The sequence below is a fragment of the Cucurbita pepo genome, chromosome LG02 (genome assembly GCF_002806865.2).
Source record: "Cucurbita pepo subsp. pepo cultivar mu-cu-16 chromosome LG02, ASM280686v2, whole genome shotgun sequence".
NCBI lineage: Eukaryota > Viridiplantae > Streptophyta > Magnoliopsida > Cucurbitales > Cucurbitaceae > Cucurbita > Cucurbita pepo.
The window spans coordinates 8566690-8591291 of NC_036639.1; the positions used below are offsets into that span (position 1 = coordinate 8566690).

Sequence of the window (24602 nt, forward strand, 5' to 3'; positions counted from 1 at the left end):
GTTCTCTTATTCGGGAGAAGAGAGGGAGCAATGAAATCCTCTTTAATACTCTAGTTTCATAGCAAGGAGACCTGAAGGGTAATAGAAGGGTTATGAATAATTCCTTGTTAATAGAAATTAAAAAACGATTAGGGAATTAATCACTATGCATGAGCTCGAAAGTGGGCTAGGGAATCTATTAGAATGAACTAAAATCTACCACAAAACTCAGCAACTTATCTATTTAATCTCTCTTAACTGAACTTTCTTTATTATTATTGATTTTCTCATCGTTTTCTGTTTTTCGACAACCGTGGCACTCTGCATTAATTTTATTTAATTAGCTTAAAATCACTAACCGCATTTGAATGTTAGCCAAAAACTCACTTAATTTATAACGATAAACTTAATAAAAAAGATAGGTTCTATGTGTAATCGATAATTTACTTATTACTTGCTACTTGTGGTAACTTATGCTTGCACTTAATCTTATAAATTTTACACCATTTTATTATATACATCCACAAGCGATCAATGACACAATAGACTTGGACATATGAGCGTCAAATGAATGAAGATGTTGGTTGCGAAAGAAGTTTTAGAAGATCTGAAATCTGTTGATATGGGTCCTTGTGACAACTGCGTTATGAGCAAACAGAAATGAATTAACTTCACAAATACTGGCAGAGAATTGAAGAGAGTGTAGTTGGAAATGGTCGCGTTTGGGGACCATCTCCAGTTCCATCATTAAGCGGATCAAAGTTCTATGTCACCTTCATTGATGATTCCAGCAGGAAGGTGTGGATTTATTTCCTGAAACACAAGTCAGGTGTGTTTGCTACTTTCAAGAAGTGGAAAGCTGACGTTGAAAATCAGACTGGCTTGAAAATCAAATGTCTGAGATATGACAATGGAGGAGAATATGACAATTCATAATTAAAAGCATTTGTGGAGACGAAGAATTAGATTAACAAGAACAACTCCCGGTAAAACAAGACAAAATGGTGTTGCTAAAAGAATGAATAGAACATTGAATGAGCGGGCAAAGAGTATGAGGATTCATTCTAGATTGCCAATGATAGTTCTCGATTAACAAGGCCGATGCTGTAAATACAACAGTCTACTTGATCAATAGAGAACCGTCAGTACCCTTAGAGTTCAAGTTGCCAAAAGAAGTATGGACAAGAAAAAATTTTAAGTACTTTCACTTGAGAACTTTTGATTGTATTGCGTATGTTCGTGTTGATCTAGAGAAGAGTGAATTTTTGAATGTTTATTACTTGTTAGCCAAGAAAACTCGAATTGGGGTATGTATTTGGGACGTTTTCAACTCTCGGATCTTTTATCAAACTTGCTCGGGAGTTCATTTAAAACATGTAGAAATTGGTTTGAATGAAAATGGTTAACTATAGCCCTTGAATTTAAAAGAGAATCCGAAGAAAAAGTACCCAAAAATCTAAACGCTTCAATCTCAAGTTTTAGGAATCCCAAGGCTATTCTAAAACGTTGCTTAGAACTTCTTATTTATAGTTGAAACTTGAACTTACCTTGTTTATTTCAAAATCGAGCTCAATTTGAGCTTGAATTTTCTAAAATATTTGGACATATTTACTCAAACGAGTGTCTCGCCAACATCAGTTTAGAATTTCCATCGATAGATGTAATGAGGTGTGAGTCTTTTAGAGGCTGTTCAAATTTGGAGAAAAACCAACGATTGGATCTTGAGTTTCAAAGAATTTTCTGAGACGGGTGACAGTAGTGAATTTGACTCTTTGATTCAATGACATTTTCGTACATACTTCAAACTTTAAGGGTGTTTTGGTAAATTGCCACTTTTAATTATTTTTATAATTCTTTACTAAGACATTGAAATCACTTATTTAAGCCTTTATTCTTACGTAGGGGAGTCCTTTAAGATTCTTTAGTTCCTAACATGGTACGAGAACGTCATTAATTGAACCATGTCAATAAATTCTTAGGTGTCTGAACAAATCAGTTACGAGCGTTAAAAACATCGTCAAAACTGACTCAAGTGTTAAACAAATAGTGTATTTTGTTGGAGAGCTTCCGAGGAGTCGAGCATCAATCAAGAAGAGGTTGTTTGAGGGCTTGAGAAACTTCAAAGAGAATTACATTAACTAATTAAATATAAGTTCATGAATTTATAAGTAAGGAACACTCTTTATTGTATTGAGGTCGGTACAATACTAATATGGAAACCCGTCAATTTTAACAAATTATTAACCTGAGTTCTTAACTAATCAATTAAAAGCTATCCCACTGTAAAAAAAAAAAAAAAAAAATTCAGGAGTTGATAACGAACTCAGTCAAAACCTACCCCCACTGTAAAATAAAAGTATTGTAAAATGAGATATGGTAAAAGCTGGCGAAGTGCATAAGATTTGTCATTTTGTGATTTACCTTTTCCTTTTTACCTCTTTCTGCAAGCAACCGTCACGTGTGTCACGTGAAGACTGTAACCCTACCCTCCTTCCCTCTCTCACTGCAAATGGTACGAACTATGAGAATATCTGTCAAAAACAAACCTACAAATATTCAAATATTTTATAAACTTTAAATACATAAATATAAATGTGTAAATTTCACAATAAATTGTTTTTTCAAAATATTATTAAATTCTTTCTAAAATATTTTAATTTCAAAAATTATTTATATATATATATATATATATATATATATATATATATATATATATTTATTTATTTATTTGGACGGTTTAAATAGCTTTCAAAATTTTATTAATACTTTTAAATTTTTATTTAAAATTTTTAAAATACTATTATATTTTAAAAATACTTTTAAACTTTTTAACATTGTTTCCTCTTAAATATCATAATTTTAATAAATAAACTTTAATAAATAAGAATTCTCTCTGTAAATAATACTCAAATAATCGATTATTTGAAATTATCTTGAATTGGTTTAGCAAATATTGTCTGAACGGTTCATTTCAAGTTTTCTCTCGTAGTTTTTAAAATACGTAAGGTAAGAAGAGGTAAAATACTTCACTACCCTCTTCAACAGACGTGAGATCTCACACAAACAAACTAAACCAGACTCAAACACAAATAATATTGATGCTCGAGCATTCAAAGATATAACATGTTCATAAAAGCCTAAAAATTTAAATTTTATTGATAACGTGTTCACATAAGCTTAAGAACGTTTGTTTAATCCATCACACCTAAATGATGTAAAAGTTATATATTTATAATAAAATAAATTAGACTATATGGAAATAGTAATAAATGATACGTAATAAAAGCCTAAAAATTTAAATTTTATTGATGCTCGAGCATTCAGAGATATAACGTGTTCATATAAGCCTAAAAAATTAAAATTTATTTAATATTGTTTGGAAGCAATTTTGAAGTAAATAATATTATTATTGAAGGGAAGAGAAAAGCTTATAAAGAAACCATTTCTTGGTTGCTATACACTCTAATGTGGCCATAAGTTATAAAAACTTGCAACAATAATAAATATGTTAATTACAACAGCTTGTCTCATCATCCCTCAGCCCTATGGTCTGGCTTCTGAGTGTTTTTTTTGTACTCAAAATTGCAACTCAACTCCCTCGTGGTCTGGCGTTTTGTAACTGAAACCCGACTCGTCGCTCGAATGCCTCTTAACCACACTGGCTCTTTGCACTAAACGCACCAATGCCTGTACTACTTCCGACATTGGTGGTCGAAATTTGGGTTCCGGCTGCAAAAGCCTCAATTCTTAGAACTAATACCTTTGAATAGAGAGAGAGAGAGATGTTGAGATATGATTCAAAGTATTCAAAATCAAGATATGATTTAGAGTAGTTAGATATGATTCAAATATTCAAACTAACAAGATTTTAGGAGATTGTTATTAGATTTGAGTTTATCTAGATTTCTATGATTTACTATTTCTGGTCCACTGTATTAGCTATAAATACGGGAATTGTGTAACCCTCTAAGCATCAAGTCAGTAGACATTAATAAAGCACTGCAGCTTCTATCTATTCTCATCTATTCCTATCTCTTTCACTATCCCTCTTTCCAACAATTGTGGTATCAGAGCCAAGTTCGTTCGACACGAGGGCGAGTGATTATTTTCTTTCACAAAACAAAAATGGCAGTAGCTGGTTTTTCTTCCTCTGCACCGTTGTTACCAATATTTAATGGTGAGAAATACGAGTGGTGGAGCATCAAGATGAAGACCTTGCTCAGATCGCAGGAGCTATGGGACTTGGTGGAGCACGGGTTTGCTGATGTATTAGAACCCACAATAGAAGAAAAGGAGAGACTAAGAGAAACCAAGAAAAACGATGCCAAGGCTCTATTCATTATTCAGCAAGCAGTTCATGAGACTATTTTTTCACGAATTGCAGCAGCAACCACATCAAAGCAGGCATGGTCAATTCTACAGAAGGAGTTTCTAGGAGACTCAAAGGTCATGACAGTGAAATTGCAATCTCTAAGACGTGATTTTGAAACTCTACTCATGACGAATGGCGAATCAATTGCTGATTTTTTGTCAAGATCAATGGCAATAGTCAGTCAGATGCGTACCTATGGAGAGAAAATTTCAAACGAAACAATTGTTGCAAAGGTGTTGAGAAGCTTGACTCCAAAGTTTGACCATGTGGTGGCCGCCATAGAAGAAGCTAAGGATCTATCCATACTCTCCGTTGATGAACTGATGGGCTCGCTTCAGGCTCATGAGGCAAGAATCAATAGAGCATCAGAAAGAAACGAAGAAAAGGCACTACAAGTGAAGGAGACAACCAATAACGAAAGAGAAAATATTCATTTAGCAGGTAGAAGTCGTGGAAGAGGAGGATTTCGCAACTTCCATGGTGGTCGTGATAACAGGTGGAGAAGTGATGGACAGAGACAATTCAATGAACAAAGGAATGTCATACAATGTTACCATTGTAGAAGGTATGGTCACACAAAATCTGATTGTTGGTATAAAAATCAACAAATGAATTTTGCAGCAGAGAATGAAGAAGAAGAAGAAAAGTTGTTTGTGGCGTGCATGGATACTAATCCGGAAAAAGGTAGCTTATGGTTTGTTGATAGCGGATGCTCGAACCATATGACAGGCACCAAATCCTTATTCAAAGAGCTTGATGAGACGCAAAAGATTAAGGTGCAACTTGGAAATACAAAAGAGATGCAAGTTGAAGGAAAAGGTACAGTGAAAGTCGAAACCAGTCACGGTAAGATAAAACAATTAGATAATGTTCAATTTGTACCTGATTTAGGGTACAATTTATTGAGTGTTGGACAATTGATGACCAGAGGACACTCAGTTCTATTTGATGATAACACATGTGTCATCACAGATAAGAAATCAGGCCATAAAGTTGAAATTGCCATGACTTCAAATAAGATGTTTCCACTTGATGTTTCTAACATGGAGGATTTTGCTCTTACTGCTAGCATGAAAGATGATTCAACATTATGGCATCTCAGATATGGACATCTTCATATGAACGGCCTGAAAATACTCAGGGATAAAGGTATGGTTTTCGGATTACCAAGAATTGACTCAACTAATTTATGTGAAGGATGCATTTATGGCAAGCAGACTAGGAAGTTCTTTCCTGTTGGAAAAGCTAAAAGAGCTTCACATTATCTAGAACTAATTCATGCTGATTTATGTGGGCCAATGCAAACGAAGTCCTTGGGTGGAAGTATATACTTTTTACTATTCGTTGATGACTATAGTCGCATGAGCTGGGTTTACTTCCTACAACATAAGTCAGAAACTTTTCAGAAGTTCCAGATTTTTAAAGCTATGGTAGAGAACCAAAGTGGCTGTCACATTAAAGTTCTTCGCACAGACAGAGGTGGCGAGTTCGTATCTAAAGATTTCAATCTCTTTTGTGAAGAAGAGGGCATCCAAAGGGAATTAACAGCTCCCTACACTCCAGAACAGAATGGAATCGCTGAACGAAAAAATCGAACTATTGTGGAGATGGCAAGAAGTATGTTACAAGCAAGGAGACTTCCAAACCAATTTTGGGCCGAAGCCGTAGCAACATCTGTTTATCTATTAAACATCTCACCAACAAAGGCGGTTATGAATCGAACTCCTTATGAAGCATGGCATGGAAGGAAACCATCTGTAAGTCATTTACGAATCTTTGGTTGTGTTGCTTATGCTTTGAAACATCCTCAAACTCGTCAAAAGCTTGATGAAAAATCTGAAAAATGCATTTTCATTGGCTATTGTACTCAATCAAAGGCATATAAACTATACAACCCCGTTAGTGAAAAGATTTTAGTTAGAAGGGATGTAATATTTAATGAAAACGTGAGTTGGGATTGGAGTAAAGAACAGGAGCAGCAAAAGATTACAGTTGAAGTTTCCCCAAATGAAGAGACAAGGGTCAACTCCAGTGCATCTCCCAGTGCATCCACTGCAACACAAAGTGTGTCAAATTCATCATCTTCAGAATCACTTAACAGCAATTCCTCTCTTGAAGAACTTTCAGATGAGACACCTCCAAGGAAGTATAAATCTTTAGCTGACATATATGCATCATGTCAATTTGCTCTTACTGTTTCAGACCCTATGAATTATGAAGAAGCAACTGAAGACGGGAAGAAAGCCATGACAGTAGAGATGCAGTCCTTTAAGAAAGATGAAACATGGGATATGGTTTACCTACCAAACGAAAAGTTTTATGGAGATTTACAAGAAGAGGTTTATGTAAGACCGCCAGAGGGATTCATAAAGGAAGACAAAGAAACAAAGGTATACAAGCTGAGACAGACAATGTACGGGTTAAAGCAGACATACTTACGAAGGTCTTGTCAGAAGAAAAGCTCTGTACTTACATCTGCAACTTTGAATCATGGGGAAGTGTTGAGATATGATTCAAAGTATTCAAAATCAAGATATGATTTAGAGTAGTTAGATATGATTCAAATATTCAAACTAACAAGATTTTAGGAGATTGTTATTAGATTTGAGTTTATCTAGATTTCTATGATTTACTATTTCTGGTCCACTGTATTAGCTATAAATACGGGAATTGTGTAACCCTCTAAGCATCAAGTCAGTAGACATTAATAAAGCACTGCAGCTTCTATCTATTCTCATCTATTCCTATCTCTTTCACTATCCCTCTTTCCAACAAGAGAGAGAGTACAAAAATCCCAAGGACTACGTTTGTTTTCGTTTTAGTTAGTTAGTGTGAGATCCCTATTGGTTGAGAAAGAGAACGAAACACCCTTTATAAAGGTGTGTAAGCCTCTTCCTAGTAAACGCATTTTAAAAACCTTGAGAGGAAGCCCGAAAGAGAAAACCCAAAGAGGACAATATCTGGTAGCGGTGGGTTTAGGCCGTTACAAATGGTATCAGAGTCAAACAATGGCTGATGTACTAGAGAGAAGACTGAGCCCCGATAGGGATGAACACGAGACGGTGTGTGCCAGAAAGGATGTTGGGTCCTAAAGGGGTGGATTGGGGGTCCCATAACAATTGGAGAAGGAAACGAGTGCCAATGAGGACGCCGGGCTCCCAAGGGAGGTGAATTGTGAGATCCCACATCGGTTGGGGAGGAGAACGAAACACCCTTTATAAGGGTGTGGAAACCTCTCCTTAGTAGACGCATTTTAAAAACCTTGAGAGGAAGCTCGAAAGAAAAAGTCCAAAGAAGACAATATTTGTTAGCGGTTAGCTTGGGCTGTTACAGTTAGATTCCGCAGTTACTAAAGAAGTTTACCTAAAGAAGTTTACCTGAACACATAGAGCAATGATGTCGGCGAAGCGTGATAGAGATTTTGCGGGGTACATTCCATTCAAAGTAGGATCGACCATTTTCGCTAAGGCGTCAATATCGTGAAGTTGGGGAGTAGCCCATCTCACAAGCGACTGCTCCGATCTCACCCTCGAACTGAACAAAACGAAGGGGATGTGAGAAATATCAGCAAGAAATGGATATGTTTAATCAAATGTATCTAACTTAGTTCTGAGGAGAATAGTTTACCTATCAAGCGGCTTTCGTCCCGTCAACAGCTCCAACATCACCACGCCAAAGCTGTACACATCGCTTTTAACGGTGTATATTCCCGACAAGGCAAACTCCGGAGCACTGTAGCCAAAGGAACCAACCATCTGAGTAGAAACCTGCAAGAATCGTTTATTAACACGTTTACGAGCTCGAAATAATAAGAATCCTTGAGTATTAACCTGTCGCTCTGTGTTGGGCGTTAAAGCAGCCAAACCGGAATCAGACAAATGGGGGTTGAGCTCTTCATCCAGTAATATGTTTGCTGTCTTCAAGTTTCTATGTACAACAGAAGGCAAGCATACCTCATGCAAGTATCTACAATAGAAATGTTCCGAATTAGACGAAAATTGGAATAGCATTTTTCGAACTCGAGAAGAGACTATCGAAGCTTGTAATGAACTCGAACATACTCTAAAGCTCGAGCTGTTCCAAGTGCTACTCGGACACGGGCGTTCCAAGTCAGTGTCTTGCTACTATCTTCAGCAAAATGGAGCATGTCGTGTAAACTTCCATTTCCAATGAACTCGTAAACGAGAAGACGCTGACCATGCTCGACGCAATAACCATTTAGTGTCACAATATTCGTGTGCCTCAATCTTGACATGTTTGAGACCGCTTCAAGAAAATTGTCTTCTTCCTGTAGCGACAACGCCGCATTGTCGATTTTCTTGATTGCCATTATCTATGAGGAATTAAATCACAGTATGTTATTCAAAAAGCTATAGGTAGCGACTAATTCGTGAAACTAATGGATAGATCAACAAGCATCGTGTTCCGAAAGAGAACCGTGCACAACTTCCGACCAACGATGCAACAGAAACTAATGGATAGATAACAAGCATCGTGTTTCGAAAGAGAACTGTGCACAACTTCCAAACAACGATGGAACAGAAACTAATGGATAGATCAACAAGCATAGTGTCTCGAAAGAGAACCGTGCACAACTTCCAACCAACGATGCAACAGAAACTAATGGGTAGATCAACAAGCATCGTGTTTCGAAACAGAACCGTGCACAAGTTCAGAAATCAGAAACTGATTCTAAATGTATATGTTCACTCTTTGGGACGTATTATTGAAGATGAGACGAAGTTACCTTCCCGTTTGGAAACTCGGCTTTGTAAACACGACCGAGAGAGCCTTCACCGACTATGCATTCTTGACTAAAGCTATTTGTTGCACTTTGAAGAGAAGCAACAGTGTAAGAAGTTGCAGTAATAGGGGACTTTATCCTTTTCACCGATCCGTTTTTCGCTTGTAATCTCTCGGGATTCATTTTCTCCGCAGGGAGTGGCTTAATATCTGCAACAGCAGCAACGCTTTTAACCCGATGCTCGTGCACCTCCGTATTCACTGTAACAAAGGTTAAGATCAAGATGTTTAGCTGATCGTCATAGTCGAACTGAATCATAACTAATGCTAATTATCCCCTACCGCTAGTGCCAATAGACAGCCTTCCGCTCGAAGCTCGTAGACCGATGTTCTTCCGTTTTCTCTTCTGGATGCATACAGCAAAAGCAACCAACACAATGAGGACAAAAATTATAGCACCCAAAATTATCCCTACTATTTCCAAAACTGACAAGCCTTTCTTCGAGTTTGATGAACTGCTATCAGAGCTTGAGGCAGTGTGGTTGCCACCGCCGGACCCAGGGTGTCGGGGGCTGTTACGAGATCGACCAGGAGGAGGTGGAGTGAAAGGGGGTGGAGGAGGTGCAGGACTGTTGTCGAATGAATTACCATCGTATCTGTTTTACGTAGACGATATATTTAAATACATTATGTAACAGTTTAATATATCTAAGATAAATAAGCAATCACTGACATGAAATTTTCGATCGACTTCAGTTCTTGAGGTATCCATCCACTGAAATTATTATTCGCTACATTTCTGTAACGAAAAGAGAAAAAGAAATATGAAACGGAAACGAGATAACAGCCGACAGGAGCTGGAGCCACATTACATAAGAACTTACAGCGTCGTTAGAGGCAAACTGATAAGATTATTGAGCGAACCAGTCAATTGGTTGTTCTGTAAAAAGCTACAAAACGAAGAACGAATCGACTTAAAATATCAGTTTCTGCTTTTTAATCGTCGTTAGAAAAGAACGCCGGAGTTTGAAAAGCTTACAGAGAAGAAATATTCAACAATGAGCTCAAGGAAATCGGAAGATCCCCGGTAAAGTTGTTGAAAGAAAGGTCCCTGAAAAAACATTGGACGATAAGCTCAATGAGATATCATTAATATGACTTGATATGATCGACATCGTTAAAAGTCCTGAAAATGGAAGCAGAGCGAACAAAGAAGTTATTACATAAACAAAGAACCGAAAGGGACGATTCAAGGAAGAATCTTACAAGGTCCCCAGGGAAGTAAGATTCGTGAAAACGTCTCCTATCGCCTGAGCTAGCAAATTATGGCTCATATTCCTAAACGGGAGGGTTCGAGGGAGAAACACGGTCAGTGGCATCGAATTCTAATTTAATAGCTTAAAAAAACGTTGACCGATATATTGAACTGTAAAATCACTCACAGATAATTGAGAGAAGCCATGGTGGAAAGTGAATAAGGAAGATTACCAGTTAATTTGTTTTTTGCCATATTTCTACACAGATGATTGAACAGAAGTTAGCAACTAAACAAGAACAAACAAAGAACCAAATCAAAACCATGATTACGCGTACAGGCTCGTGAGGTTCGGTGGTAATTGGTAAGGAATCGTGTCGTGAATATTGTTGTCGCTCATATCACTGAAAAAACATAGATTATCAAATTTGGGAACCCCACAAGAACATGATAGGAAAATAGCATAGAACACTCACAGATTTCTCAATGAAATAAGGCTCGAGAGCGCATAGCCCATCGTGCCATTCAGCCCCAACCCGGAAATCTCACTGTTGCAATAAGCAGCAAATCAGATTAGTTAAAGCAATCAAGCAATAGAATGCCATAAAGGAATTATGAGTATCACTCACATGGAGACAACAGCAGAGCCTTCACAAGTCACCCCTTTCCATAACTCAACACATGGATCACCGCCACTACCAATCCAGCCAGTCAGCTGTGGAGGACTGTTCAATGAGGTGTATATAACTTGCAAAGCTTGAACTACAACATTAGAAAGAAACATGAGAAGAATAACAATCATTTGCCAAACAACAAGAGTTTTCTGTTAGGAATCACGACTCTCCACAATTGTATGACATTGTCTACTTTGAGCTATTCTCGTGACTTTTCTTTGGATTTCCCCGAAAGGCCTCGTACCAATGGAGATGTATTCCTTACTTATAAACACATGTTCATTCTCTAAATTAACCAATGTAGGACTCCCTCCCAGCAATCCTCGTACACCATGAAGCCTCCACTGAGGTATATGGAGCCCTCGAACAACCTCCCCTTAATCGAGGCTCGACTCCTCTAGAGCCCTCGAACAAAGTACACCATTTGTTCGACACTTGACTCACTCTTGACTACACCTTCGAGGCTCACAACGTCTTTGTTCGACATTTAAGGATTCTATTGATATGGGTTATTTAAGGGCATGATTCTGATAACATGTTAGGAATCACGACTCTCCACAAGGGTATGATATTGCCCACTTTGAGCATAAGCTCTTGTGACTTTGCGACTCCCTCCCAACCATCCTTAACACTCCTCCCCTCAAACAAAATACACCATAGAGCCTCCACTAAGGTCTATGGAGCCCTCGAACAAAGTACACCCTTTGTTCGACACTCGACTCACTTTTGACTGAGCTCACAACGTCTTTGTTCGACATTTGAGGATTCTATTGATACGGTTTAGTTAAAGGCATGACTCTACTACCATCTTAGGAATCACGACTCTCCACAATCGTATAACATTGTCCACTTTCAGAAGATTCATAACTCAACAAGAACAGAGGAAATCACTGAACTGGGTTTTCTCAACAGAGATCAATAGACATATAAACAACAAAGAAATCAAAATCCCAATAGAACATACACGAATCACATTCCAAACAACCCAAATCCAGCAAATCCAGCAATCCCAGATCAAAAAACAGAGCAGAAAAGGGGAAATGGAAAGGTAAAGAGAAATCAACCCATTACCCACCATCAGAAGCAAGAGTAAGAGCAGGAACAAGCGGAACAGAACCAAAGATCAAGAAGAAAAACACCCAGAAAGCCATTACACCTCCAAACACATTCAGCAGTGCTCTGATACCCTCTTGTTCTTCAAGGGTTTAGAACATGCAGAAGCAAGAATGAAGTAGAGATCAATGGGGAGAGGGAGGAAGCATCGCCATAAAAGAAAATGACAGCTAGAGAGAGAAGGAGATTCGAAGCTTATGAAGAGAGAGATAGAGAGAGGGGAAAAAATGGGAAAATGGGGAAAATGGGAGTAAGAGTGTGTCGGCGAAAAAGAAAAAGGGGGGAATTAAAAGTGTGGAAATTAGTGAAAAACAGGAAAAAGGGTGAGATTTTGTATGTAAGCCAACGCAAGCAACGTATGATGAGTACATACATTTTCATTTTCTCTTCTTCTTCATCTCTCCTTTCTTTATTCCACTTCACTTAGATCCTTTTCTTTTATTCTCACGTTCTAATGCTAAATTTTTGGTTACGTCAAATCTTTTCAAATTTTTTTTTACCCTTTTCTCTTTCTTCAACGTTTTTTTTTTTTATTGAATATTAATAAAGATTAGACTTTCAATTTCAATTTCACTCCTGTTTCTCATTCTTTAACAGATTAGGAGTGATTTAGAATCCTACCCATATTAATTAAATTTGGTAATTTGTATTTTTCAATACCCAATTTTGCTACGTTATTAATTGGAAGATAAATATATTTTTTTTAATTTTTGGTAATAAATCAAGATTTTAAGTCTTCATTAATAAGTGTTTTTATTTCTAGTTACCATTTAAGTATAAATTCTTAGATTTTGTGAGAAAAACTTTATAAAATTTTGTATTTAAGATACATAATACGAAAAACAGTTAAATGGGAAGAACACCTTTTATCTTTGAGGTTGACTTTGGATGTATTTGGATCTCTGTGTTTTACTTGACATCTTTAACTCGCGAGATTTAAGATAACTTTTTTGGTCTCTAACTTTTAACACTTTTAGCCATGGTTGTTACGGATATAATTAATCACACAATTGGTTAAAAAATCCAGTAAATCAGGAAGGCTTGAACAAAGGAGCAAAGCCGAAAACCAAGTACAAAAGAAGAAAGCTCGACGCTTAGTCAACCCCTTGGTTGACTAATAATTCTAGAAATACAAGTTATTTTATACTTAGAACTAGATCATATCCGATTAAGTTATGTCGGGTTTATAAGAAGCATGTTTGCGTTGAGTGTTGTGAAGCTATACATTTTATCATCATTTTTATTGTAATAATTGATGCTCGGGATTCAGGTTAGAGTTCAAAATTCAAATTTTGTAGTTATTGGTCTCACATTCCTCTATGACATGGTCACGTTACTTACTTCTCGCTTATAAGAGTGAAGACTATACTCATAAATAAACACGAGTCTTTCTTCATCTCCTCAATTAATGTTTTATTTTTGTTCTTCACCATCATGAGTAGCTGAATCGTTTTGGCTTGACTCATGGTAAAACTCTATATTTCAACACTTTTGCATTGGTAATACTGATTGGACTGAATTAGAAGCACGTTCTTAGCATTTGAAATGTTAAATTACATGAAATCTCATGAGAATGAGAGTTTTAATGGATAGAGTGTATTAAATATAAAAGAACTACTCGTAGACTTAAAAATATATCAAGTTTCTTGTTAATCAATCTTGTATGAAAATGTAAGAATTTGTTGTGTTTAATATCGTTCTTTAAAGAGCGAGGGTAATTAGGTACCGATGTTTAATTGAGAAAGAGGGGTACGTGGATGACTAGTTCAAGAGACAAGAGGATATAAATAAACATCGAAGATCGGGTGCAGAGGAAGTTCGACTCCAATGACAAACGTCTCGAGGTAAACTACCACTTCCCTGAGGGGAGGTTCGATAGAAGTTTCTTGGAGATTTTGAACCTTCATTTGGATGCAAAAAAAAAAGAAAACCTTGATTTCTATAAACCTAAAGTTGCTATCGTTATCATAACTTATGCTCTTATGCAGAATTAAATATTTAAAACTTTATTATAAAACACTGTTATGGACTTATGTGTTCGAACACATCTTTAAAACAACATAACGAAAACTAAATGAAATAAATAAACAATAAAAGTAAAAAAACACCCTATCCTAACCTAAACTCTAAGAAATAAAAATACCACTATCTTATGCATGTGTCATGGTCTTGACTAGCGATGTCATTGTCAGCCGTATAGGAATGTCTTGCCTTTACCTGAAAAAGAAATAACACACGACTTTAGTATTGTAAGAAATACTTAGTAAGTGACCCCACTATTGGGGTCAAGGAATGCAAACACATGCAACTCATGATTAGGGACCTATCGTTAAACCATCATAGGGGTGGCCTCCCGTCAGGATAAAATTGAATTTATAGTATTTTCCTACACATAACTCACACATGAGAGCGTGGATCTCCAAGCGGTTCGCACCCCTTTGGACCCATCATAGTCGAGCTAGCTGTCCGTAGCGACATCTAGAGGACATCAGACCCTCGAGTATCATGCGAGGCATGATGATCATCATCATCATAGTGTACGCGTCAATACTCATCATCATTAATGGAGAAAATAACTCGATATATGTACACATAAAATGCATGAGTCCCAATAATTTTCATCTTTATGACATAACCCTATACCTATCCATATATTACTCTAAGTAACATGCATCCATTGTCTTCATACGATCATTAACATTAACTAGTGTTGGATCTTAGAAAAATCATCGTATAATGCATCATGACATTTAATACATGCACATCATTTTTATATAGAATAACATCATATTATGTCATCTCATCATCATATATCTTACATCGTCATGATATCATATATATCATCACATCATCACATAACATCATCACATCAATATATAACATCATCACTACAACATAATTACATCATAATATAACATAAACTAGGGGAGGGATGCAAGATTGGTTGGAATTTCTAGAAGTGTTGGTTTCTCGTTAGAATTCCGCGATTTTTCGGTGACTCTCCCTCCCCCCACTTTTTTCCCTCCAACTTCTGTTACAATCTATCTAAAATTTTTTAAATCGATATAGATCTAGATGTCAGATGATCTTTCGATTATGAATATATTAATTTTATATGCATTAAGATTGTGATATCAAACAAGTGTATATCCATTCGTTCAAATATAATTTTAGCTATAGCTTTAATATGATATTGGATAGCATTTATAGCAATATAGTCAACATTATGATTTGAGATTTAATTTCTCTTATCCATATGATGTCTCTTTTTCTTTTATTTTTTTTAGGGAAATTATTGTGACAAAAGTTTGTCGGGTTCTAATTTATAGGAATGCCAACAAGGACAACAATTTTTTCAAAAAACAAATCATACAATTTTCATCATATATTTAAAAATATAAGTAATACAAATATAAAAATCATGAAAATTAATGATTTTTTCAATTATTTAATAAAAGTTATCATAATACATTATTTAGATAATATTCATATACAGATTAGGTCAACCAATCGTTAAAAGTATAATAATTTTATAATATTAAAGTATGGAAAACTTAGTAAAACGATTTTACTCGATATTTTTTCAACTATCTCGAAAAATAATATTTTATCCACTAAGATTTCGACATGTGGCTAAACATTTTAAACATTGATCGTAGCTATTGTTGACCGAAAATGTTCATCGCTAGGTCGGTCCATTCTCAAGTCTAATTGATAATTTCGAACTAATTTAGTTGAATCAATTCAATTTTGAATGGTGCTAACTTTAACACGGTATTAGGGTTTGACTAGCGTTTTCGTGAGTTATAAAGAAAAAGAACATACTATTATCACATTCGATAGTTTTTTTAGGTAAGTAGCTAGTTGGGTAGTTTTTAAGCTTTAACTTAAATGATAATTATAAAAGTAAACGAAATGTTATCGTTTGAGAAGAGAATTACGATGTAGGACCTAGTATCCTACTTAAGCTCTAATTTAGTGATGATTATGTTTAAATATGAAATGGTGTAGCACGACACGTGAGTTACTATGTAGGGCCCAGTAATTTTACTTAACCCCTAATCTGAATGATGTTTTCGATTAAGTATGAAACATTATAACATGATATGTGAATATACTAACTATGTATGAGCTAAAGTATGACACGTAAAACTTTAGGTCATTCCCCTATGTTTATAATGTAACTCTCAATGGCCCCCGACTATCTATAGTAGTGATGGAGTCGTTTGTGGCTAGGTCAATCAATGTGGGACCCCCACCAAATCTACCCCCATTCGGGGCCCAGCGTCCTTACTAGCACATTGCCTCGTGTCTACCCCGTTCGGGGAACAGCCTCATCACTGGCACATAGTCTGGTGTTTGGCTCTGTAACGACCCAGATCCACCGCTAGCAGATATTGTCCTCTTTGGGTTTTCCCTTTCGGGCATCCCCTCAAGGCTTTAAAACGCGTCTGCTAGGGGAAGGTTTCCACACCCTTATAAAGGGTGATTTGTTCTCCTCCCCAACCAATGTGGGACATCACAATCCACCCCTCTTCGGGGCCCACCGTCCTCGCTGGCACTCGTTCCTTTATCCAATCGATATGGGACCGCCCCCAAACCCACCCCCCTTTGGGCACTCGTTCCTTTATCCAATCGATATGGGACCGCCCCCAAACCCACCCCCCTTTGGGCACTCGTTCCTTTATCCAATCGATATGGGACCGCCCCCAAACCCACCCCCCTTTGGGCACTCGTTCCTTTATCCAATCGATATGGGACCGCCCCCAAACCCACCCCCCTTTGGGCACTCGTTCCTTTATCCAATCGATATGGGACCGCCCCCAAACCCACCCCCCTTTGGGCACTCGTTCCTTTATCCAATCGATATGGGACCGCCCCCAAACCCACCCCCCTTTGGGGCCCAGCGTTCTTACTGGCACACCGTCCGGTGACTGGCTTTGATACCATTCGTAACGACCCAGATCCACCGCTAGCAGATATTGTTCTCTTTGGGCTTTCACACCCTTATAAAGGGTGATTTGTTCTCCCCCCAACCAATGTGGGACATCACAGGCTCTGATACCATTTGTAACGGTCCAGACCCATCTATTGTCCTCTTTGGCTTTTCCTTTCGGGCTTCCCCTCAAGGCTTTCAAACGTGTTTATTAGAGAAAGGTTTCCACACCCGTATTTCGTTCTCCTCCCCAACCAATGTGGGATTGTGGGATCTCACATTCTCGACACCCATCGGTTTAAAATCCGCTAATTATACAAACATATATAAATATTAAACATGAATTTTAAAAAAGAAAAGAGATACATTTAATCATTTCCTTTTTCTTTTTATCTCTCTAATCCATTGCCTCTCTTTTTCTTAAAAAAAGATTATATATATTTCAATATTCTAACGCTATCTTTACTCACCAACTATTCTTTATACCTTTATTTAAAAAATAATACATAAGTTCTTCTTTACAAATTAAATACCTTAAAAAAGTACGAAATATTTTAATTAAAAAAAGGGCATTAAGAAAAAACAAATTGACGACTAAAATTGAATAACAAAGAATCAATGGAAGGTATGAAAAGGCAATTGCAATCTCAATAATTTTAAAAGGGTAACATGGTCTTTTGGTATTCTTATACTAATTAATTTAGTGACAATATCATTAGTAATTATGGTTTTCTTTAATTAACCTTTTGCTTCTTTTTCATCATTTAAATATTAAATTTCAACGCCGCGTTTTTATAATTGCATTAGGTGAGAAGCCATGCACAATCATTAATCATAAATATATATATATATATATATATATATATATATATATATATATATATATATATATATTTTTTATGTTATGAGAACTCCATCCAGGGGTACTTGAGATCACACGTCCAATTGTGAGCAATCGTGAGAATAAAATGTTTAGGAAAGATTTAAAAGAATTAAAAATCACTACTTATATCAATAAGGTACACATACGTGTTTTGCCTAGAGTAATTTTATGTTGGGTGGCCTTCTCATAGTTTTCCTAGAATACATGTGAGTGAAATCAAAGCATGCTGGAAAGACTCGGGTTTTCCTAGCATGTATGTAAGTGAAGACAAAACATACAGGAAGGACTTGTGTTGGTCTGTAGTAGGGGTATACATGGTCCGAGTTAGGTTGAGTTGAGAGATTTTTTGACCCAACCCAAAAGTTCGGGTTGGTTGAATTGGTAACCCAACCCAACCCGAAACTTTTCACAACCCAACCCAACTCAAACCTCTATTTTCGGTTTGGGTTCCGGTTGGGTTGTCAATTTTTTTTTTTAAGTTTCATTTATCACCCTTATAATTATTGAATATAATCTTAGATGAAATATATTCACACACAAATACAAATCAATCTATAATTATTCACAATAATAATTATAATAATAATAAACAACGAGCGAAAATTGTAACATATTAACATAGTTTAACATTATCATAAAACTAAAGACAACTAAATACCGACATTTCTTGAGAATTGGTTAAAGTAACAAAAATATAATAACAGATCATGAAATTAAATAAACAATAAAAAACGATTAGTTTAAAGATATTGTATATAACCAAAATATATATATATATATATATATATATTTAATTGAAATATGCTTATTTATTTGTGACTTTATAGTCCTAAACTATTAGAAAATTAAAAATATATATAAATTGTGATATAATAATATTACAACAAATAGACCATAAATACATTAGAATTTAGAATATACTTTAAAATTATATATATATATATATATATAATTTATGAACATTGAACGCAACATTTGTTCCAAAATAATTTAGGTATAAATCATAATTAATAAACCTTGGTATTATGGGAATAGTTATATTATGGGAATAGTTATTTAAAAATTATATAAAATGTATAATAATTGTATGTTAGCTTATTCTAATATGTTTTAAAATAATAGAAAACAAATAGACAATAAATACATTAAAATTTAAAATACGCTTTAGAATTATATATATATATATATATATATATATATATATATATATTTTTTTTTTTTTTTTTTGAAAGCTATAAGCATTTATTTCAAAATAATTTAAGCATAGGTATAAATGATAGTGTTCTTAGATTAGCCTCAGCACCACTTGGGCAAACCGATTGATACGAAAATATTCTTAATACATTTTATATATTTTTATTTGGCTTGGGACAACCTAAAGGTTTTGCCCACGAACCCAAAACTGGACCGATTCAGTTCAGGTTTCGAAAATAACCCAACCCTACCCGAAATGCTAATCCAACCCAACCCAACCTTTATAGTTCGAGTTGGTTGGTCCGGGTTGTCAGGTTGTCAGGTTGAATGTACTCCCCTAATCTGTAGCTATAGTGTACTCGTGTTTTCCTAGAATGCATGTGAGTGAAGTCAAAACATGCTGGAAGGACTCGTGTTTTCCTAGAGTGCATGTGAATAAAGACAAAACATACTGGAAGGACTTGTGTTAGTTTGTAGGAATAGTTTACTCGTGTTTTCCTAGAATGCATGTGAGTAAAAACAAAACATGTTGGAAGGACTCGTGTTGGTATGTAGGGATAGATTTCACTCTTAAAAGTGAAGAGTGAGTGAAGACAAAACATGTTGGAAGGACTCGTGTTGGTCTATATTCATTCTTAAAATCGAAGAGTAAGTGAAAACAAAACATGTTGGAAGGACACGTGAAAGCGAAGGGTAAGTAACGTAACCATCAGGTGTCGTTTCTTGTTTAGTATTGTGATATGTACTCTAGGTGATTGATGGATGTTATCTTCAGCTTATTTGCTTGTATGCATGATATAGTATGTTTTACCTCCAAGTGTTTGACTAAGTGTTTTCCTTGTAGAGCATGCTTATCCACAGAGTTAAGGGCTTAGAGTTAGGTTGGCTAAACGATGGCCTAGGTTAGGGTGCCTCTAGTAGCCTGTAAAAAGTGGGGAGTTAGGCTACATTGTAAAAAGAAAGTCTCTTACTTCTTTTCATCGCACTTAAACGGTTCGAAGCCAATCAGAGAATACATTTTTCTAACGGCTCCAGGCTAACATTTTGACTAATCTGATACGCTCGGACTCTATCCTACTAGTTTCAACTCTTCAGAAGCGTTAAGGTTAGTATGACTATCTTTTAGCTAATTTAACTTATTTGAGTTAAACCTAAAATTATTATATGAAAAATTAGATTTAGTTAGTTTAAATTATTTAGAATCAAGCTTAAATTATATCAGGTCAAAATTAGGTAGTTTAAATTATTTGAAGTAAGTTTAAATTATTTTATGTAAAATTAGATGAGCCAATTTTCATAATAGAATTCTAATTTATGATTGTGGTAATCGATTGGTAGAATTAAATTTCACAGAACAACCTTAAGCTAGCATCAAGAGTCGTACTAGTTTTGGCCTAGGTCAACTAAGTAAATGACCTTACTTTTGGTTCAGTTGGAAGAATTCTTATGTATGATGATACGTGCCTAGTGGCCATAAACGTGTATGTGTATGTGTTATATGATATCTTTTATCTAGTACAAATTCCCATATATTATATTTAAAATATTAAAAAAGAACTTTACATTTCATAATTGTATCGTTACAATTATGAATATTCTATTTAGAACAAATAATTAAAAGAATAAAAAAAGAAAAGAAAAAAGAGGTGTAGAAAGGAGTGGGCCCAAAGGAGTGGACCGACTAAGGCTTCGTTTGGGAGGAAATGACCAAAATGTCCAGTTTTGGACTGTCTTCTTTTTGGACTTTCCAATGGCGTCTCTGACTTTTCACTTTTCACATTGTGCCAAAAAACCAAAAAAGCCCTCATAATTCATTAATACGGTGATCGCGTGGGCCCACTGCCCCAAGTCCATTTCCAGCCCAATATCGTTTTTTGACCGGAAAAAGATAGCGACCTACACCTTTGAAAATGATTCCTTAAGCCGACATTACCTTCAATTCATATTTGATATATATATATATATATATATTTTAAATTCATCAAATATATATATAATCCAGCCACGACAATAGTGGGGAATTTTCCGCAATGGGCGAAAGCCTGACGGAGCAATGCCGCATGGAGGTAGGAAGGCCTACGGGTCGTAAACTTCTTTTCTCGGAGGAGAAGCAATGACGGTATCTGGGGACTAAGCATTGACTAACTCTTTGCCAGCAGCCGCGGTAATATCGAGGATGCAAGCATTATCCAGAATGATTGGACGTAAAGCGTCTGTAAGTTACATAAAGTTTCATGATTCGTTGGATTTCACACAACCACCAAACTATTTCCTCCATTTCAATCTATCTCTTGTCCGAGCGGAGCGATTGAAACTAAATCAGAATCTAGCATTGAAATTAAGCTATGTTCCCGATTGCTCTATGAGTGGAGGACATATTGTAGCTTACTCATTACTAAACTTGGAAAATGTGGTTTGTTCTACTCAATAAATCAACGAGGTGAAGGAACGATCCTAACTCATATATCCATTGACTAAGCAAACTTATTATTATACAACTAAAAAAATAACAAAATAGCGGATTGAATGCATTTACATTATTTTGCCCAAGCAACCATATCTTATGGTTCTCGGGCTAAATCATGTATGAATTCAAATATTAACTCAACTCTAGTTTATTCATGCCGATCCAAGTCGATCCTACATGTATGGTTGTATAAGGAATTTAGAATGGCTACCTACCGTGTTTGAAAATTTATGAGACTTCCTCCTGCTTAATAACCTAAGTATCTCAAAATAGTTAAAGGGTAAAAAATCGAGCTTAACCAAACTAGCTAAGCTGGTTTAGTTGAGTCGATCCAATTTACGTGTATTTTCTTCTTCTAGCAAAAATTTTCATCCTTTTCTAAGTGTTCAAGACCTCAGTTTAACTAGATTTCTTTATCACTATTATAGATTTCTTTCCTACGATCATATTAGTACTCGCAATTGCACTCGTACTCGTTAGCATTAGTAGCTGACCAACTCGAGTGTGCCATGTGGCAGCACCAGAACGTGTGTCCGTACGCGCGGGTGGAGGTGCGTGTGGAATGTCCTTTCGACATGTGGAAGCGTGTGTATAAGTATGTTTTTGGCCTGTTCGACTTCTGTTTGCCCAATTTTCATCTCGATTCCAATCTTAACCATATTTTTATGTTAATTATGACCTAATTAGTGAAAATCAATATTTTTGGACACCCTATTCACATAGGAACGCTAAACGAAAGGGCACGTGTCAATTATGTAAGTCACCACCTGGAATGAGGAAGAAATGCTTGTAGGATTCGCATGATTAGTTTTCCCATGAAAAGAATTTAGGATATATGTTAATGAAGTGTATGTATGCATAATGCGACGCATGTTGGGAATTATCTGACTCATATAATCATGTTTCATGCTTCCGCTATATTGATATATGTTTAATTCATGCTAAAAGGAGGATGAGAAATTGTGAACTTTGCGCTCCGGGTGTTGATGGATGTTATTTCCCCGTTGAGCATGTATGTTTATTTTGCATGAACTAAGTATGTTGATTCTAGATAACTATTGTGTGCATACTCATTAATTTCCATGATCCAATATCATAAGTCTACGGATTTGATGTTAGAGTGGCTAGTCACTAAGTATAGACCTAACCTTTCCCTTAGAAGTCGAATGAACCACCACAACTGTAACGACCCTAAATTTTACCTATTTAATCTAAGGTCATTACTATACCTTGAAATGCAGAATATACATTAAATGGGTCCTGTTCATAAATGTCACTTACACTCACCTTTTATTAACCCNTTTTATTTTTAAATTCGCTTCAACAAATCTTCCCTTCTCCTCTTTGTAATTATTTTGGTTACTTAAATAGATTTTCAGTTAGGTAAACATTTTCAATTCTGTAAATAAGATATTCCTCTAGTTCTATATTTATTTTGTAAACAGATATTGTTGGCAAATTTTAATTGATTGTTTGGCTACTATCTTAGATTTATGGATTTGCCTATNAACCGAATTCAACCTAGACTATGAAATGGAAAAAAAAAAAAAAAAACAACTACCCTATGCATATGCCACGGTCCCGGGGTGTACGATGCTGCCGTCGATGTCACATTGNAAAAAAAAAAAAAAAAAAAAAAAAAAAAAAAAAAAAAAAAAAAAAAAAAAAGGGATCTGATAATTACCTGATGAGTAAAATATGAAAGAAGATTTGATCCTAAATTGATTTCTTATAACTATAACTATAAAGTAAAAAGGAAAATCTAAGATAGGATTTTACCGTAATAACAGACCAAAATCTCTCATCTGCATCATATCCTCATTGAAACACCATTTTACTCTTTCCCATATTTGACATTTTTTTCTATTTATTTTTGGATGAACTGTGATAAGATGGGGTTGAGGAAAGAGGATGCAGTTGGGACAGGAGTTAGTGGAGAGAGGTGGGTAAATTTTATTTTTATTTTTATTTTTAAGTGATCTTTTTACTTATTTAATTATGAATTATTATTATTTTTATTATTTTNGTACCCTCGTGATGGGATAGGGGTATCCCCCAGATGCATGAACACACAATATGCATGAGGTCCCCACTAGTCCTACATTTAACATTAATGAACATAACCCCTTGTCACGTTTCATGCTTACATGTCATTCTCATTTTCATTTCTTTACGTATCATGCATATTCCTATCGGGGTTATGTTTTCATGTAGTTTACCGTATTTCATATCATACAATTCATGCTGTTTACATTCAAATATTCCGTACAATCATGCCATAGTCATTCAGGAACCACATATCGTTACATGCATATCATATCACATCAAACTAAACAGCATACATAACATACATTCACGTTCACATGAGTTCGTATTTAAGTACATTAAACTGACATACTATTCAATGACACGTGCAAATCTACGGGCACGTGCCAACATACAACAATTAACGCGTAACCTACGACGGGTGAGCCACTTACCTGGTTAGCTTAAGTCGTTGTCACATATATATCCTTAATGAAAGTTAGATTCGGTCCTTTGAAATCCAAGTCAACCTATGTGAGCCCATGACATCAGTTTACAAGTTTGAACTCTATAAAATTATTTCTCTAATTTACCTGTTAAAATTATGATATTTCGTATTAGACAAAATTGAATGGAGTTTCATGCCCTCTCATATTTCCTGTTTTATTTTTAAATTCGCTTCAACAAATCTTCCCTTCTCCTCTTTGTAATTATTTTGGTTACTTAAATAGATTTTCAGTTAGGTAAACATTTTCAATTCTGTAAATAAGATATTCCTCTAGTTCTATATTTATTTTGTAAACAGATATTGTTGGCAAATTTTAATTGATTGTTTGGCTACTATCTTAGATTTATGGATTTGCCTATTGATTATAACCTCATTTCCTATAACTTCAAATGCTAACAACAACAACAAAACAAAACAAAAAAAAAAAAAAAAAAAAAAAAAAAAAAAAAAAAA

The 24602-nt window shown here is 35.5% G+C and overlaps 1 protein-coding gene and 1 pseudogene across 1 annotated transcript; one reads left to right on the plus strand and one right to left on the minus strand.

Annotated features, from left to right (window-relative positions):
* Positions 1–3365: 3365 nt before the first annotated feature.
* Positions 3366–12379, minus strand: LOC111787940 (protein STRUBBELIG-RECEPTOR FAMILY 8-like). The gene is made up of 16 exons (XM_023668043.1): positions 12099–12379; positions 10979–11111; positions 10826–10897; positions 10688–10753; positions 10537–10608; positions 10361–10432; positions 10134–10205; positions 9979–10044; positions 9828–9893; positions 9437–9750; positions 9099–9355; positions 8413–8684; positions 8182–8317; positions 7979–8118; positions 7729–7885; positions 3366–3708 (listed from the first exon to the last, which is right to left on the minus strand). Exons 1-16 carry the CDS (start codon positions 12172–12174, stop codon positions 3556–3558), a joined length of 2124 nt encoding a protein of 707 aa, XP_023523811.1. The 5' UTR covers positions 12175–12379; the 3' UTR covers positions 3366–3555.
* Positions 12380–21179: 8800 nt separating this feature from the next.
* Positions 21180–24602, plus strand: part of LOC111788417 — an 8775-nt pseudogene continuing 5352 nt past the window's right edge.